The sequence below is a fragment of the Furipterus horrens genome, unplaced genomic scaffold (genome assembly GCF_987537825.1).
Source record: "Furipterus horrens unplaced genomic scaffold, mFurHor1.1.pri manual_scaffold_8, whole genome shotgun sequence".
In the NCBI taxonomy this organism is placed as follows: Eukaryota; Metazoa; Chordata; class Mammalia; order Chiroptera; family Furipteridae; genus Furipterus; species Furipterus horrens.
In genome coordinates, this window is record NW_028327178.1 from 73,221,441 (window position 1) to 73,237,877 (window position 16,437).

At 38.1% G+C, this 16,437-nt stretch overlaps 1 protein-coding gene across 1 annotated transcript in view; it reads right to left on the reverse strand.

The window, feature by feature from the left end:
* Positions 1 to 16,437, reverse strand: part of PCSK2 (proprotein convertase subtilisin/kexin type 2) — a 364,203-nt gene that overhangs the window by 278,149 nt on the left and 69,617 nt on the right. Inside the window, exon 2 of the mRNA XM_090286024.1 lies at positions 8,833 to 8,937. Coding sequence (XP_090142150.1) covers positions 8,833 to 8,937 — 105 coding nt within the window. The remainder of the gene's footprint in view (positions 1 to 8,832; positions 8,938 to 16,437) is intronic.

Here is a 16,437-nt window from a genome sequence, read left to right on the forward strand (position 1 = left end):
CTGCTTTGCCTTTTCCAGTCGAATAGAAAACCAGGAATTATTTTGTATTACTTATTTTCTCTCAGGCAATACATTTTTTATTGCTAAATATGACATACTTGCTATAGAGAAGATGAAAAACATAACATTTTCAGTACAGATGATGTAAAACCAATTAAATAAACTCCAGCATTTAGGTTGTTATTCAGACATGAATCTCTTTGCCTAACTGCTGTTTACTTGTTTCTAGACCTGGCTTCACTCCTGTTCTTTCTTCAACCCACAAGGGCTCAAAACTACTGGAAATGGTAAGAATTCAATTTCACTCTATTTCAAAATTCCTTTGGTTTGGGTTATAGATGGTGATGTGATCACAAACATGTCAATAGGTATCAGAAGGGAAAATGATTAAATCAATTAAGAATACCTGAAGATAGTTTACTTTTAAAGAGTGGTTTAAAAAAATCTTTCTGAGGCATATCCAACTCTAAATCTAACTTTGCTCACAAAAACATTATCTCAGGAAAATTCACTAGTTGAAAGGCATACCTATTTTAACTACTTATTTATATCATTAAGGAACATTGATAATCTTCAGCTAAGCATTGAATAAAATTTACTTTAGAGCAATGGCTCAGAGAGTGAGAAATTACTTCGCATGTAGATTTTGGATCTTACTTAACAGGAAATTATTTTAAGAACTCTTATCTTCCTGAAATCCATGAAAATGTGAGCAAGATTGAATCAACATAGCTTGTATTTTTATTTTTCTTACTTGGAGACTGAGGTTATTTCCTTTGGTTTACAGTCAAACTTGGTCTTTCTCATGACTTTTACAGTCTCTTACAATTAAACAAAATAAACTGCCCATCTCAATTTCTCCTCTTATTATGTTAAACACGGGCTGTTTCCCAGTAACTTTGTCTAGCAGCTCTTAGAGCCAGGTCTTGGATTTGAGATTTTGCCCGGTTGGTCTTGAGACCTTAAGAGCTTGATTTTCACCCATTTTGAGTCAAATGTGACTCCCTGCTTTAAAGCACACAACTCAGCCCAAACATAACAGTGTCCAGTTGAAATAAAATTTATGCCACTATTTTTATTTAATGAGCTCATGCATGCACCATGAATTTCAGTAGTATTTGAGAGAAAATAGATTAGACAGAGAAAAATGGAAGAAACATATTATATTGATATCTCTCTCTCTAAGTGCTTCTAGTAAGAAATAATTATAAAGACAGCCAAGTCACTGTGGTAAAATGTGAATGACGAAGGGTACAAGAGTAACCAATCCTGGATACTTTTTATAAAATAGAAACTCCTCTCCATTGACACTAATTCCTCCTCATATTCTGCTCCATTCATCCTCATAACACTTTCACCACCTGCACTAGGACTTCTTAGAATTCTTCCAAAGGAAGATAAAACTTCTCAGAGATCTCTGAGCTTGCCGAAATGGTGTCTTCCAGAATATTCTTTCTCTTTTAGTCATCATGGCAGCATGAACAGTAGTAGGCATTTAAAAATGTGCTCACAACATCTAGAAAAAGCCAGGTTTACTCATTAGCAGTTTTCCCTGTGCCTTTCTGAATCCATAGTAAATAATTCTCCCTTTGTTCCCCACAAATAGTTAATTATAGCACTAGCAGCAACTCTTTGAGGCAGGAAGCCAGGCACATCTGCATGCTCATAGGAGTTACTGAAAGTCACTCCCTCCTGCATAATAAAACCAGCAGATTAAAGCAGATGAGTTTTTCCCACAGGCTGGGGCATGACTGAAGACACCTCACCTCTATTTCTTCCTGCAGCACATTTCTCCTTCTCCCAACACTGTCAAGTCACTCTCAAAATGGATAATACCCCATGGAATATTTGCACCTGCTGAGTCTACCTCTTCATGAGGTGTCTAGAAAATGAAACTGGTCACCGGCTTGGAAGCTAAGCCAGAATTTGCTCCAAATCGGTCTCTTGGCTTCACAATTTGGGCTCAAAGCTTGGTCAGGTTTATGTGCTTACAAATTCATGTTTCCTTCTGATCTAAATGCAATCCCTGGAGGAGGGCAGTGAGGGGAAGCTGGTTGCCTATAGAGAATTGCTGACCCCAGAAGGCATGCAAACTCAAGGCTCAGGGCAGAATTTTGACCCAGATGTTCTTTAGCCTCTGGTGTTATTTTTAGAGGGACCTTGCAGATGTAATTAAGGTTGATAATATGTTGACTTTAAGAGAAGGAAATTATGCTGGGTTATCTGGGTGGGCCCAATGAAGTCACATGAACCCTTAAGCAGAAAAGGAAGCAGAGAAATGTGGGGCACAGGAAGGACTTGAAGGAGCCACATGATATAGCGTTGTTATCAATCACATGTGCAAATACCATTCTTCAATTTCTTTTATACATGCAACCTCTTATCTTGGAGTCTTTTTCCAGGAAATCCAAGTCATGCTTTATTTGTTTTCCTCATTTTCCTCTCTCATTCTTCCTCTTGTTTTTCCTAGGATCTACCTCCCAAATAAATGATCATTTTCCAAGCTAAGGTCTCAGGGATTGCTTTTTTCAGAAACCAAAACCAAAACTGCAATGTCCAATATGCATTCACATTCTTATAATTGTTATTGAATAAAAACGAGAGGAAGCCCTGGAATGGTCCTCTCTGTTCCCTTCTGACTCAGTGGTCTGGTTCCTGCAGAAATGTCCTGAGCCCAATTGTTGAGGGACTCTGCCCTTGCTTTTTCATCACTCATGTGCAGAGAGAGGGTCACTACCTGGCTGGCTGGAGAGGTATGAGCCCAAATGCCTTTCTTATATATGTCATAGTATGTGTTATCACTTGTATTTATAGTTCATTTTTTGTAAGGCATCTTTCCTCTTGGAACCTGAAACACAGAGCATATTCTAAAAGTGTGTGTTTGCTGCTTACAGATTCTTAAGTAGAGGAAATAAAGTGGGAAGAAACAGGGAGGGAAAACAAGAGGAAAGGAGGAAGGTGTCTAACTTTACTATGCTCTTCTTTTAGAGTTATTAGCCCTTTTAAGGTAGTTCCAGTTTTTATATAGAGAATTAAGCTATTTACAGAATAGACAATGTCCAGGTCACTGAAGCGGTGAGATGGTTCAGGTTATATTGAGACAACTGTTGGGAGGTAGATAGGGGGAAGTGTGACACTGGATGTGAGGCTGGAACTTACCTACTTTCTACCAATTAAATTTTTTTATTTAAGTATTTTTCCTGTACCTCTATCTCTCCTTCTCTATCTTATCTTTTACTATCTAGCTTCAATATCACTTTCATTCAGTTTCATACATCTCTGGTTTGCTTTTTTTTCTGTTTGGAGTAGACATGGCAGGGGCACCCATGAACATTGTTTGCCAAAGTGGGAGTCTCTCTTAGGAACTCTGGCTAGTCATAGCACAGTATCTTAAAAACTCAAACACCACCATTTTAGAGTTAGTAAATATGAAAATAAAAAACCTATTCTTTGCTATAAATTCTTATTAAAAGGTACTAAGTCTTTTTAATTTCTATTTTCACCCAATTCACAGGCTGAGAGTTATCATGCATTCACTGTTATGGCAAAGAAAAGACACTCCAAATTCTATTAGTTACCCACTGGAGGAAGGCTTGGTTAACATGCCTCCTCACCACCACCATGACATTTTCTATTTGAAAGTAGATTTTCCAAAAGATAATGGTGCTTTTCCTTTTCCCACTAATTTTTAATCTAAGTGATCAAATAGTTATCTAACATAAACCAAAGAAAAGACACAATATATACAAGTGGCATGTCATTATCATAATAAATACTATGATGGTATTAGGTATTTCAGAAAGATTGGAAACTAAGAGTTTAGTAATTGTGACAAAATGTTATGTGACTTCTGGAGGAAAAGGGTAAATAATTTCTTTGCTTCCAATGAACTGCTGAAGTTCCAGTACTCTTTTCAGAAAGATTTGTGTGGATTGTGAATAAATTGCTATGTTATTTTTCTGATAATCTCATGGGTTCCTTCAAGTCATATTTTCCATGTCATCTATGCTTAATCTTTCTTATCTAAGTCTATGTATCACTATAACAAAATGTTCACCAATCATGGCTAAATTACCTCATTTGAGCTAGATCTAAAAGCATTATCGTGTCATGTCAGAATAGACCCCAAAGTAATTTTAGGTATCCCCAGCTCTGAGAACTATCTGCATCTCAACCATGATAATAAATTCATTTTTGAAAACTATCAATTATTATATTATTAAGTACCGTGAAGAAAAAAAGCTTAGTTCATGCATTATTTAGATGTTTATAAAAATCATGCCAATTATGTCCAGTTAATTTTAAAGAGTAGGCAAAATTCTTTTGTTCTGGTAGTATGGTACTATGAGATTTTTGAATGACTGTCTGGGGAAACTAACTGTTGTGGGTTTTTGGAGTACCCTAAAATTTCACAAATGTGCTCAGAATAAACCCTTGTGAAACAAAAAATAGATCACATAATCCATGTGGCTGCCATCTATGGTGATTAGATGTGAACATACATTTGGATAAGGAAGAAGCTATCTTATACAGAATGCAAAGGAAAATATCCATTCCTTGAGAATGGAACAGAAAAGTTTTCAGTGGACTGATAGGAGTTTCTGATTTATAAAATTAAAAGAGGTTTAACATTGATTTTAAGAGATAGTTGTATCATCTAGTGAAATACTTAGAAAAACAAATAAATGTTTATAATTCTTGAATTAAATAAAACTGCATTCAACATATTAAGTTCAGGTTATTTTTTAAAATTAAATTATTAGACTTCCATATGAGTAGTATATATTGTTCATTGAACAATGTGAGTCTTTATATTTTTTAATGTATTTCATTTCAATGTTATGTCATCAGATGCACAAATATAGTTTGACAGAAATGTGATAAATAATATCAAATAAATTTATTTTCCACTTCTTTTCATGAATTTATAGAACTTCTGTGATTTGATATATAGACCATGATCAAAATTAGGTTTGGTGACAGCATTTGTTGATCTTGCTCTTAGCCAAAATTTAACAAATCTCACAGAGATTTTGAACAGGTGTTTATTCTTGATCTTGATGCTGAGAGGACATTTTTTGTTTGTTTGTTTATTTATTTTTAGAGAGAGGGAAAGGAGAAAGAGAGGGAGAGAAACATCACTGTGTGGTTGTCTCTCACTCGTGCCCCCAAGTGGGGACCTGATGTGCAACCTAGTCATGTGTCCTGACTTGGAATCGAACTAGCGGCACTTGGCTCACAGGCCGACGCTTAATCCAGTGAGCCACACCAGTCAGGGCTTAAGACATTTTTAGTTTTACTATTTCATTCCAATTTTGGATGTATCTGTTAAATCTTCAAATAATTTTAGCTACAAAAACTTTTTAAACAAATTGTTCTTGCTTCAGTGGTTATTTTAGGACTATAAATATGTTAAGGAATATAGTGTTCCATATTTGGAAATTAAAAACTGATCCTTATGGGGTTCTTAGTGGCAAGACTTGGAAGTAATGAAACAGTAATTGGTTTTCTTTACCCACAATTAAGAATGTTCCTAAAGGAAGAGTTCAAGAGAAAGTTATAGGTCTGTTTCCTAATGGATGCACATTTTACAATAGGGGTAAAAATATAAGATAAGAAAAATAATACTATTCTATGAATTAAAACCCTGAGGAAAAAGCTATTTATATACTATATACTCAGACCTGCATTATTCAAAGGTATCCAGGAATAAACAAGACATAGATTTTGCTTTTTAGCATCTAGATTATGTTATCCAACATTCTGCTAATCCTTTTAGCAGTAAGAAATGGAAAGGCAAGTAAACACCTTTAAAATAGTCTATATCAGAATCTATTTTCTTAGCTATTGCCCTGTGTCCTGATGAACAAATAAAGATATATTGATGGCAGCACTTCATTGACCTGGACAAAAAGCACATATAATTTTTTCTAGTCTTTGTCTTGTTTTCCTTCAACATAAAAATTAGTTGGTAAATGAGGGGCAAACATCCTTGAAATTTCTATTCTGAAGTTAGAGCAAAACCAAAAGCAAATTTGTTCTCTACTTTTTTCTTCTTTATTTTTTGGGTTGGTAGCAGACCTTGGTAGTTTCTTCCGCTAAAAATCTACCTAGTAGGTTGAGCCTGAGAGCTCGTAGCAGCTCTATTCTCCTGCTATATGTGCATGGTTCCTTGGGGTTTGCATTCTTCTTCATAAGTTGGAGGACAATCAGTGAAAGAGACCAAGAAGCAATTCAGAGACAGGAGAAAGAAGCAACCTGGGGCTGGAAACATGTTTAAGGTTTGTAGGTCTAGGAGATAATACATTTCAGAGAATGATAGAAGTTGCTTTTAAAATCTTGATTCTTAAAAAGTAAGTTGCAACATCTATGCAAGAAACAAAAGCCTGAATCATAATACTTTCTGGTCACCTGGTCCTTCCCCTTTTCTCTCTATACTTCTATTTACTATTCTTTTAGCAACCTGTTTGAATGTGCTTGAGAGCCCTAAAATTTGAGGTATCCTAATGCTTGACTATTTGCCCATTTTTTCTCACATCGATACTCTTGCACTGTTCATAATTAATACTTTTTGTTGACCAACAGTCATCCCCCCATGTTTAGCTCTCAGCAGATACCAAAATCAGGTGACTACAAAAATATCATGCAGGAAAGACACAGAGCTTAATCTAATTTAAAACAAGGCAGTCATTAATAGAAGTATGATTTTCTTTACAAAGAATTATGAAATTTTATGTTTTATTTTTTCTCTAGAATAACTTTATTATTGGCAACAGCCTTGGCATTTAACCTTAATGATAAGACAGAGAAAAGGTACAGATTTATGATATTCAGTCTCCCTGGGACCTTTTGTTGGTTTTCATGGGCAGGGCAAATGTGTACCTCTACCAAGTAGAGGCAGAGGGCTACCAGGATCCTTATAATAGCAAAGAGAGAATGGATGCATCTTTTGTTTAAAGTTGATAATATTTTGAGGAAAAAGACAAACAATTAGAATCACCAGTGCATGATCTCATTTATTATTACCCAACCCATCTTATTTTTCTTCTCTTTTGGAAACATCACTCTATACTACATGAATCTGTATATCAAAAAAAATATTTTAAGTGCAAGAATAAGAGAATCTTAGTCTACCACTACCAAGAAGTCTCTGAACCAAACAATGACTTCTTATTTTTGGTGTTCTTCAATTATCTTTCCCAGCCCAACCCTTTCAACCATCTTCTGCTCCAGTTTCTTTTATATGTTTCTCTCTGAGTGGTCTTGGGGCAACATCTTTAATCATTAAAAAGGAGAAATCAATGGGACTTATAAGAAAATATGTAAAGAGAAGCAAAACAATTGACCATAAAACATAAGATCAAGATGAAGTGTAGGGAAAACCAGTGTCATAGTGTATCAGAGTGGTCTTTATCTACCATTGCCCAATCTGGATCCACAAAAGAGAAAGTGAGGATCTCTGTCCATGAGCTTCCCAAGGGCATCCCTGGGCACTGAATCAGAACAGTCAGGGTTAGGGTTGCTATAACACAGAGAAGAGAGCTTCTCCCTTAGATAGTGGTTTCAGCTTCTAAAACAGATCCTCTGAGACTGCTTGGCATTGGTTGGCAGTATAGGCAGCTTGGATATTACCCTGAAAGCAAAGATAAAGTGGCTTCTCAGAGTAGAGTTTCCACTACAGAAAATGTGGGATCCCCTGGATTGAGAAATTAAAGAAAAACTGCCTGTGACCTGTCAGTTAGTGATCAGCTGGGAAGCCTGTTTCATTTACATTGCTAATTAAAGCTCAAATTAAAACTAGTCAATGTTCACATGAAAAGCCCCATAAGAATGAGTTTACAAATTCCATCAGCTCAAAAGGAGTCTCATGTGGAAATCCCTAACTCAAACACCTGTCCCTTCTTTATATCCACTTAACTTCAAGAATCCTGGTAAAGAGATTTAATGCTTCAGTGCATAGAAAGCAACTTGCCTGGATTATTAATTTTCCTCTTAGTGAATTGCATAAAGAAAATCAGAATTTATACCATTGAAAGAGTAAGTAAATATATAGGATAGCAACAAAATTTGAAGAGAAAACTTCAGTGAAGAACAAAGTTCCATTCTGAAAATGGGGAGTGAGAACACAGAAAATGTTGCCTCTTTGTGGCTAAGGTAATAGATTTGGTTGCAGGAAAGTTGAATTTAAGCTGCCAGGGGGAAATGAAACCTGGAATCCAAAAACAAGGTAAGAATTGGAGGTTAAAAAAAAAAAAAAAAAAAGAAAGAAAGAAATAGGGTCATGAGTACTAGGAAGATAGTTGAAATTAGGTCAGTTGGAGAAAATAGAAGGGGAAAAGGGGAGCAGAGCTGCTCTTGTAACTGCAACCATACATGGAGACTGAGAAGCCCACTGCCTATTGTGAGCTGATCACTTGCTGTCCCACTCATTTTCCCATTTTCCCATGCTCCTCAGAGCATGTGGATTCACAAGTAGAAACCTTCTATAGAATGACTCACTAAACTGCTTGTTGTTCTTCCATTCATCTCAGGCCAAAACATATTCCCAGGCAATTAGAAGTTCTCACACAGTGATGCAGGAGAAGATAGCCAGTAAAGGGTGGTATCCTTATTTACTCCTCTCCAAGCCCTATAAAGGGTTTACTTATATTAAATGATACACAAGATAGAGGAGTGAAGAGTCCTTGGTACCACTCTCAAAGATGCACTTGATCTATCTCAATGCATTGAATGACTTAACTTCAAAATTTCCTGCCTACCCTCTTTTATACTCCCCTAATGAGCTGGCATATGGTAGCAGAAGTTGAAAGGTAGGTTTCCAGGAAAACTCACCCTAGGATCTCTCTCCAGCTGCTGTTTGTGGTGTAGGCTGCGTCTTCTTTTGGCCTTTGCAAGGCCATTGTGATAAAAGTGGTACAGGCCTTCAGTGAAGGGGAGCTGTGAAGAGTCAAACAAACATGTGACATGATTAGCATCTATGGGTGGCCCCAGAATAAATACACCAAAGATGGACCTGTATGTTGAGGCTCCATAAGATAGAAATGTATATGAGAAAATCACTGACAACTTTATATCAGAATTGATTCTCTATTTCCCTATCACTGTACTTCTTCCCTTTTCTCTTCCTTTTATTATAGTGCCCATTCCCCTTCCTCTCCACACATATCTTCTATTCTTTCTTCTATTTCTTTAGTTTCTACCCATCTTTTAATATCCTCTTCTCTTCCATGCAGCCTTGTTTTTATATTTATACCACACCAACATCTCCATTCTCTTCTCTTGGACTCCATAATAGGTTGCTCCTGCATTTTGTTGTGACCAGCTTGTCTTCAAGCTAGACTGTCTGTCTTCTATCTTGGACATTCTCCGTGGTTTCTTGTTGCCTCTCGTCATGCTGAACACAGTGTAATCATATAAATCTATTTAGTACATGTTGGATGACAGACCAAATTTTCCTCTATTTTCCTTTACTAAAGATTCTTGGAATTATATAGGTGTCAGAGAAAGTTGGAGAAGCCACAATAGTGAGATTTTGTCTAGGACTCCAGGCCTGTAAAAATCTAGGATAACTTAAGAGAACTGAGAGTGGTTCTATGATTCAAGGCAAGTTTGTGAGGGGAGTCTTAATCTGGGAGTCAGGTGACTTGGATATGGCTCATTCTCATTACCATCTAATCTTAGGCAAGTCTTTTCTTCTCTGGGGATATATTTTTCTTCTCCTGCAGGAAAATGGAACCTAAACATTACCAGATCTCTTCCTTTTTCATATATCTTCATATTTATAAAAATATGTTGATTGTAGTTTTTAACTTGATTAATAAATTTAATTGAACCCTTAAAAAATTACAGCCAGGCTTCTGGCCAAGATGGAGACCTAGACAGACACGCTGTGTCTGCCTCCACAACTAAGAAGGAATACAACTATCTCAAAACTAGAGACAACAAGAAGTTCCAGGAAATCAAGCTCCATGGAAGTCCAACAAACAAAGACATAAAGAAGAAATACTCATCCAGATAGGTAGGAGGAGCGGAGGCAGGGCGGAGAGGATGTGGTGTGTTGGCAGCAGCAGCAGCAGTGGCAGGCCAGTAGAAAGCAAAGTCACACATTTTAAGAAGTTAGGAGGGATCCCTGGGGAGTGCTCCCAGCACCATACCAGACCATGCAGCTCATGGTCCCAGCACCAGGGAAAATAAAGTCTCATTGCTTTTGACTGTGCAAACCAGTGGGGGTTGGCAGAGGAAGAAACTGCCCATTTCTCAGCAGAGACCGCTTGTTTAAAGGGCCCCCAGAGTCTTGGAACATCCACAGACCCACCTACCCTGGGAATGACAGTCAGGGCAACAAATAGAGAGGCGCCAGTTCCACACAAAGTGGGAGAACTGCCTGGAAAAAAGGAAAGTGCTGAGCAAACAGCATTGTTCCCTCTCAAAACCCTCCCCCACAAACAGCACCACAAAGTAGTGAAATGGACCACCCTACTGACTCATACCTAAGACTCCACACCTTACAACATAACAGGAATGACAGCTTTACCTAAGACACAGAGGCAAACAAACACAGAAGCCTGTCAAGATGAGGAGACATTGAACTATGGCCCAAAAGAGGGAACATATCAAGGTTCCAGTGGGAGAACTAAGCGACAAGGAGACAGCCGACCTAATAAATGAGAAGATAGCCAACCTAACAGATGCAGAGTTCAAAACACAGTGATAAAGATGCTCACAGGCTTGACAGATATGCTTGAGTATGGCAAACACATAAGGGAAGAAGTGAAGGCTATGCTAACTTAAAAAAAGGAAAATCCACACAAAACAAATGGTGAAAGAAAGGGAACCGGGATTCAAATCAATGATTTGGAACATAAGGAAGAAAAAAGCAGTCAACCAGTAAAGAATGAGGAAACAAAAATTGAAAAATATGAGGAGAGGCTTAGGAGCCTCTGGAACAACTTTAAATGCCCCAATATCTGAGCCATAGGGGTGTCAGAAGGAGAAGAGGAAGAGCAAGAAATTGAAAACTTATGTGAGAAAATAATGAAGGAAAACTCTTCAAATGTGGTGAAAAAATAAAATAGACATACAAGTCCAAGAAGCACAGAGAGTCCCAAACAAGCTAGACCCAAAAAGGACCACATCAAGACACATCATAATTAAAATACCAAGGGTTCAAGATAAAAGAGAGACTCTTAAAAGCAGCAAGAGAAAAGCAGAGAGTTTTCTACAAAGGGGTGCTTATAAGACTCTCAGATGATTTCTCAAAAGGAACTTTGCAGGCAAGAAGGGACTGGCAAGAAGCATTCAAGGTCATGAAAACAAGAACTTACAATGAAGATCACTCTATCCAGCAAAGCTATCATTTAGAATGGATAAAGTGCTTCCCAGACAAGGTAAAGCTAAAGGAGTTCATCATCACCAAGCTATTATTATATGAAATGTCAAAGGGACTTAAGAAAAATATCAAAATATTAAAATGACAACAAACACAGCTATCAACAACTAAATCTGACAAATGAAAACAAAATCCAACTAAGCAAACCAGAATAGAAACAGAATCATAGATATGGGGATCATTTGGAGGGTTATCAGCTGGGAGGAGGAATGGGGGGAAATGGGGAAATGATGCAGGGATTCAGAAGCATAATTGGTTGGTACAAAATAGACAGGGGAAGTTAAGAATAATATAGGAAAGAGTGAAGCCAAAGAACTTATATGCATGACTCATGGACATGAACTAAGGAAGGTGGGATTGCTGGAGGGAAGGGGGTGTACTGGGCAGAGGGGAACAAGGGGAAAATATTGGGGCAGCTGTAATAACATAATCCATAAAAATATACTTAAAAATTAAAGCCAAAATTATGGACTTAAATGTATTTTTCTAGAGATTTAAGAGATAGTTTTCATCAGATTTTCAAAGGGATCCATGAATGAAAAAGCATTTCACTGCTCAAAATACTTTCCATTCAAAACAGGAACCATGCCACACATGGTTTGGAAGAAAAGAGAAGTGGGTGTGGCTGTTTTGTAACTAAGGTTTTACTAATGTAAGTGGGGCAAATTTGAGATTTTTAGGTCAAGTATGCCCCAATATATACATAGAGACCCTTATCAAAGAGTTAAAAATACATTATTGATTCAGTATTTAAGGCAATCTCAGTTCAATCATTAGCTGACCACAGAGCTAACAAGCAGAGATTCTGTTGCACATTATAAGAAGTCACTAACAAAACAAAACAATACAAAAACAAAATACAGCAATAGCAACAATAGCAGAAACAGTAAACCTAGTAACTACACACACACAGATACACACACAGAGACACAAACCTCTGGAGAGAGGTGATTCCAATTTTCAGAGCTGCCACGTTGTATTATTTAAAATGCTCAGTTTCCCAAGAACATTATGAGACACACACACACAAAAACATAAACACATGACCCATATGGATGGAAAAAAAGCAGTCAGTACAAACTTTCTGAGGAAGCACTGATGTTGGACTGACTAAATTAAGACTTTTAATCAGCTATTATAAATACAAATAACTAAAGGGCCCATGTCTTAAAACAAGGAAAGTATTAGAACAATATCTTAGCAAACAGATTATTAATAAAGAGACAGATATTATTGAAAAAGAACGAGTAGAGTTTTTAGAGCTAAAAGTACAATAACTGAAATACATTTTTAAATAAAGGGTCTCCATAGCAGATCTGCATTGGCAAAAGAAATGATCAGCAAACATCAAGGTAGATCAATTGAGATCACTCAGTTTGAGGAAGAGAAAGAAAAAAGATTAAAGAAAAATGAACAGATTAAAATCCAAGATGGTGGAGGAGTAAGTGGGAGCTACACTAACTTCCTCCCAGAACTAGTCTGGATTTACAACGTAATTTTGGAGAAATCATCTGGAATAACCAACCGAACACCAGCTGGAGAGAAGTCTTATAACCACGGAGAGACAGAAAAGGCCACTACATCACAACGTGACAGGTAGGGAGTACGGAGACGTGGAAGGGGCTGGCTGACGTCACACGGGTAGCAGCTGAAGGGACTGAGAAACAGCTCAGCAGCTGGGGATTCCCCCTGAGAAGGGCAGGGTCTAAACCCCCAGCTGAGCTTCCCAGCATACAGCAACAGAGTGGAAAGTAAAATAGTATCCAGCTGAGAAAAGCCACAGGGTTTCTTGCTAGATGGAGAGAAACAGCTGGAGAAAAAGAGCTCTTAAGCAGATCACATATGAAAATATTCTGCCCCCACTTACCCTGGGCACAAGCAGAGGGAAGACAGAGAGGACAGGAGATGCTTGGGGAGAGTTTGGTGTTGTGGCTTTGAGGGGAGAGCTGGGAAAGCAGCCGGCCGGGTCCCAGTGCTGACTCATCCCCACACTGCAGGCAGACCATTCCCGGCCAAGTGGCATCAGCCTGAGGGGAAGCAAAAGCCCTGCCTACAGGAATTAAGCTCCCACACCCACGGTCCTTAAGCCTGACGGCTAATCACAGATTGAATAGATTAACAACTAAAGGAGACAGACAAAGGCAGTAGATCCCTGGAAGTCTCCAACAGGCTGCCTAGGGCCAGATTGGTACAGGATCTGACGCCACCAGGGGCAGATCCAGGAAGTGCAGATCATTCTAAGAAGCACCAACAAACAATAGGAGTCACAAAAATGGGGAGACAGAGAAACAACCCCCCATCGAAAGGAAAGGTAGAGTCCCCAGAAAGAGTGCTAAATGAAATAGAGGGGAGCCAACTATCAGATATGGAATTGAAAGCATGTATTATGGAGAAGCTCAATGAGCTGAGCGGAAACTACAAAGAACTCCAGAAAAACTACAGTGAACTCCAGAAGAACTATAAGGAACTTACTGAGAATTATACCAGCATCAAAAAGGACATGGAAGCTATCAACAAGAGCCAGGAGGAAATGAAGAATATGATCACTGAATTGAAGAACACAGTAGAAGGAATTAAAAACAAGCTAGAGGAAGCAGAAGATCAGATCAGCGAGCTGGAGGACAATGTAGACAAAAACTCACAGACAGTACAATGAAATGAAAAAAGGCTGAACAAGACTGAAGAGGCTCTAAGACAGCTGCAGGACAACATGAAACGTAATAATATCCATATCATAGGAATTCCAGAAGGAGAAGAAGAAGAGCAAGGAATAGAAAACCTCTTTGAAAAACTAATGACAGAAAACTTCCCTAACATGAAGAGAGAAAGAATCATGCAAGTCCAGGAAGCACAGAGGGTCCCAATGAAGATGAACTCCAACAGGCCCACTTCAAGATGCATCATAATTAAAATGCCAACATTCAAAGACAAAGAGAGAATCCTAAAAGCAGCAAGAGAGAAACAACTAATAACATGCAAGGGAGCTCCAACAAGGCTATCATCAGATTTCTCAGCAGAAACACTACAAGCCAGAAGGGAATGGCAAAATATATTCCAAGTAATGAAAAACAAAGGCCTACAACCAAGAATACTCTACCCAGCAAGGCTCTCATTCAAAATGGAAAGTGAAATAAGGAGTTTCCAAGACAAAAGAAGGCTAAAAGAATACATCTCCACCAAACCAGCACTGCAAGAGATGCTAAAGGGTCTGCTTTAAGAAGATGAAGAAACAGAGAGAGACAGAGAGGAACACGAGTACAAAGGGGGAAAATGACAATGAATAAGTACTGAAAGAAAGAAGGAACTTCTACCATTTGCAACAACATGATTGGAACTAGAGAGAATTATGCTTAGCGAAATAAGCCAGGCAACAGAAGAAAATTACCTTATGCTATCACCTGTTACAGGAAACTAATGAACAACACAAACAAATGAGCAAAATTGAACCAGAGGTGTGTAAACAAGGAATAAACTAACAGTAACAAAGGGGGAGATGGGAGGGAGAGAAGTGGTAAGAAGGGGAAGGGTCTAGTCAAAGAACATGTATAAATGACCCATGGACATGGACATCTGGGTGGAGACTGAATGTGGAAGAAGGAGGGGCAGGGTTCAGGGAAGCAAGAGGGGGAAAAAAGTGAGACAACTGTAATGGAAAAACAAACAAACAGAAAATTTTTTAGTGGGGGGAAAAAATAAAAATAAAAAGAATAGAAATGCAAGTTCAGTGAATATTAGAAGGACAAGGATTTTCCTTCACACTGTATATATTTTCTCCCTATCTGATCCCTCCAGAATTTGGCATTCTAAAGAAGTAAGTAATGACCTAAGTTTCTTTGCATAAAACTAATAAGACCAGTTGTTAATAGAGGTTTTTTGTTTTGTTTTTTTTTTTAACTAAGACTTTGAATAGAATGTCATGCCTAAAGGAGACATGCTTGGGCTTTGGTTGTTACCAAAAAGCCCTGAGCAACTGGGACTGACTTTCAAAGGTAATAAAAGCCCACGAGATAAAAGGCCTGGTACCTTGGATGGATGAGCGGTTCATAGCAATCTTTCCAGGGAAGGAATGAAGGTTGTTTTCCTGAAAGATGGTTAGAAGGGACCTTAAGGCACAATGGAAAACCAGGAGGACCAGGAAAAGACAAGTGTTTACAGGCAAGGCTGAATGCCAGGTATGTGGCTCAGCTTCTGTGCCCTGAAGGGCAGACTGAAGGTCACCCTAAATGTTCCTTGCGTGAGTTCCAGCAAAGCAGAACTAAAGATCATAAGTGATCATTTGCTGCTCTTGTTGTGTTTATGCAAATGAACAGGATAAATTAAAAATGAACTTAATGCAGTCCCTTTAATGACAAGGAGGGTAATCTTAGGGAGAAAAATCACAATTCAAGGAAGATCACAATGCCCAGTGGTAGACTATAAAGTAGTGCAGCTAACCGTCTTTAAAGTTTCTTTTCATTTAAAATTTGTTTTCACTTGAAAGTTAAACTATGTCTGTGGCATTATCAAAGATGTTTAATTTACAGGCAAGAAGAATGTCAAATGTCTTGCAACTGGATGTCTTTCCGATAAGACAGTCCTACAGATTTAGAGACATGTATGTGGGTTATGTTACATAAATTAACATGTGTTTTCTGTTTTCAAAGGGCATAAGCCTACGATCTCATTACCTGAGTGATTGTCTGTACGTATAGGCCTCACTTAATCCTGTCTGCAATGCTGCCTCCTGAGACTCAATGGTTTGGCTGAACTAAGTGGCTGGGTTGGTGAAGAACGGGGTGGTCTGTGGGCTTCACTTTAAAACTGGTTTCTCTTTTCTATCCTAATGGCTTGGACAGAAAGAGCCCAGAGGCCTGAGAGGGGGGAAACCTAAAATATTACCCTCAGTCCAAACTAAGTATAATGGGCAAAAGGGTTTTGGACAGGTGAGACATACCTGGCATACCTTCCTCCAAAGAAGCCCTTCTTTTCTCTAATGTGGGAAATTGAAAAATTAATACCTGTCTTTTGTCATCTAGTGGTTACGGATTGAATGATGTCCTTTAACCCTG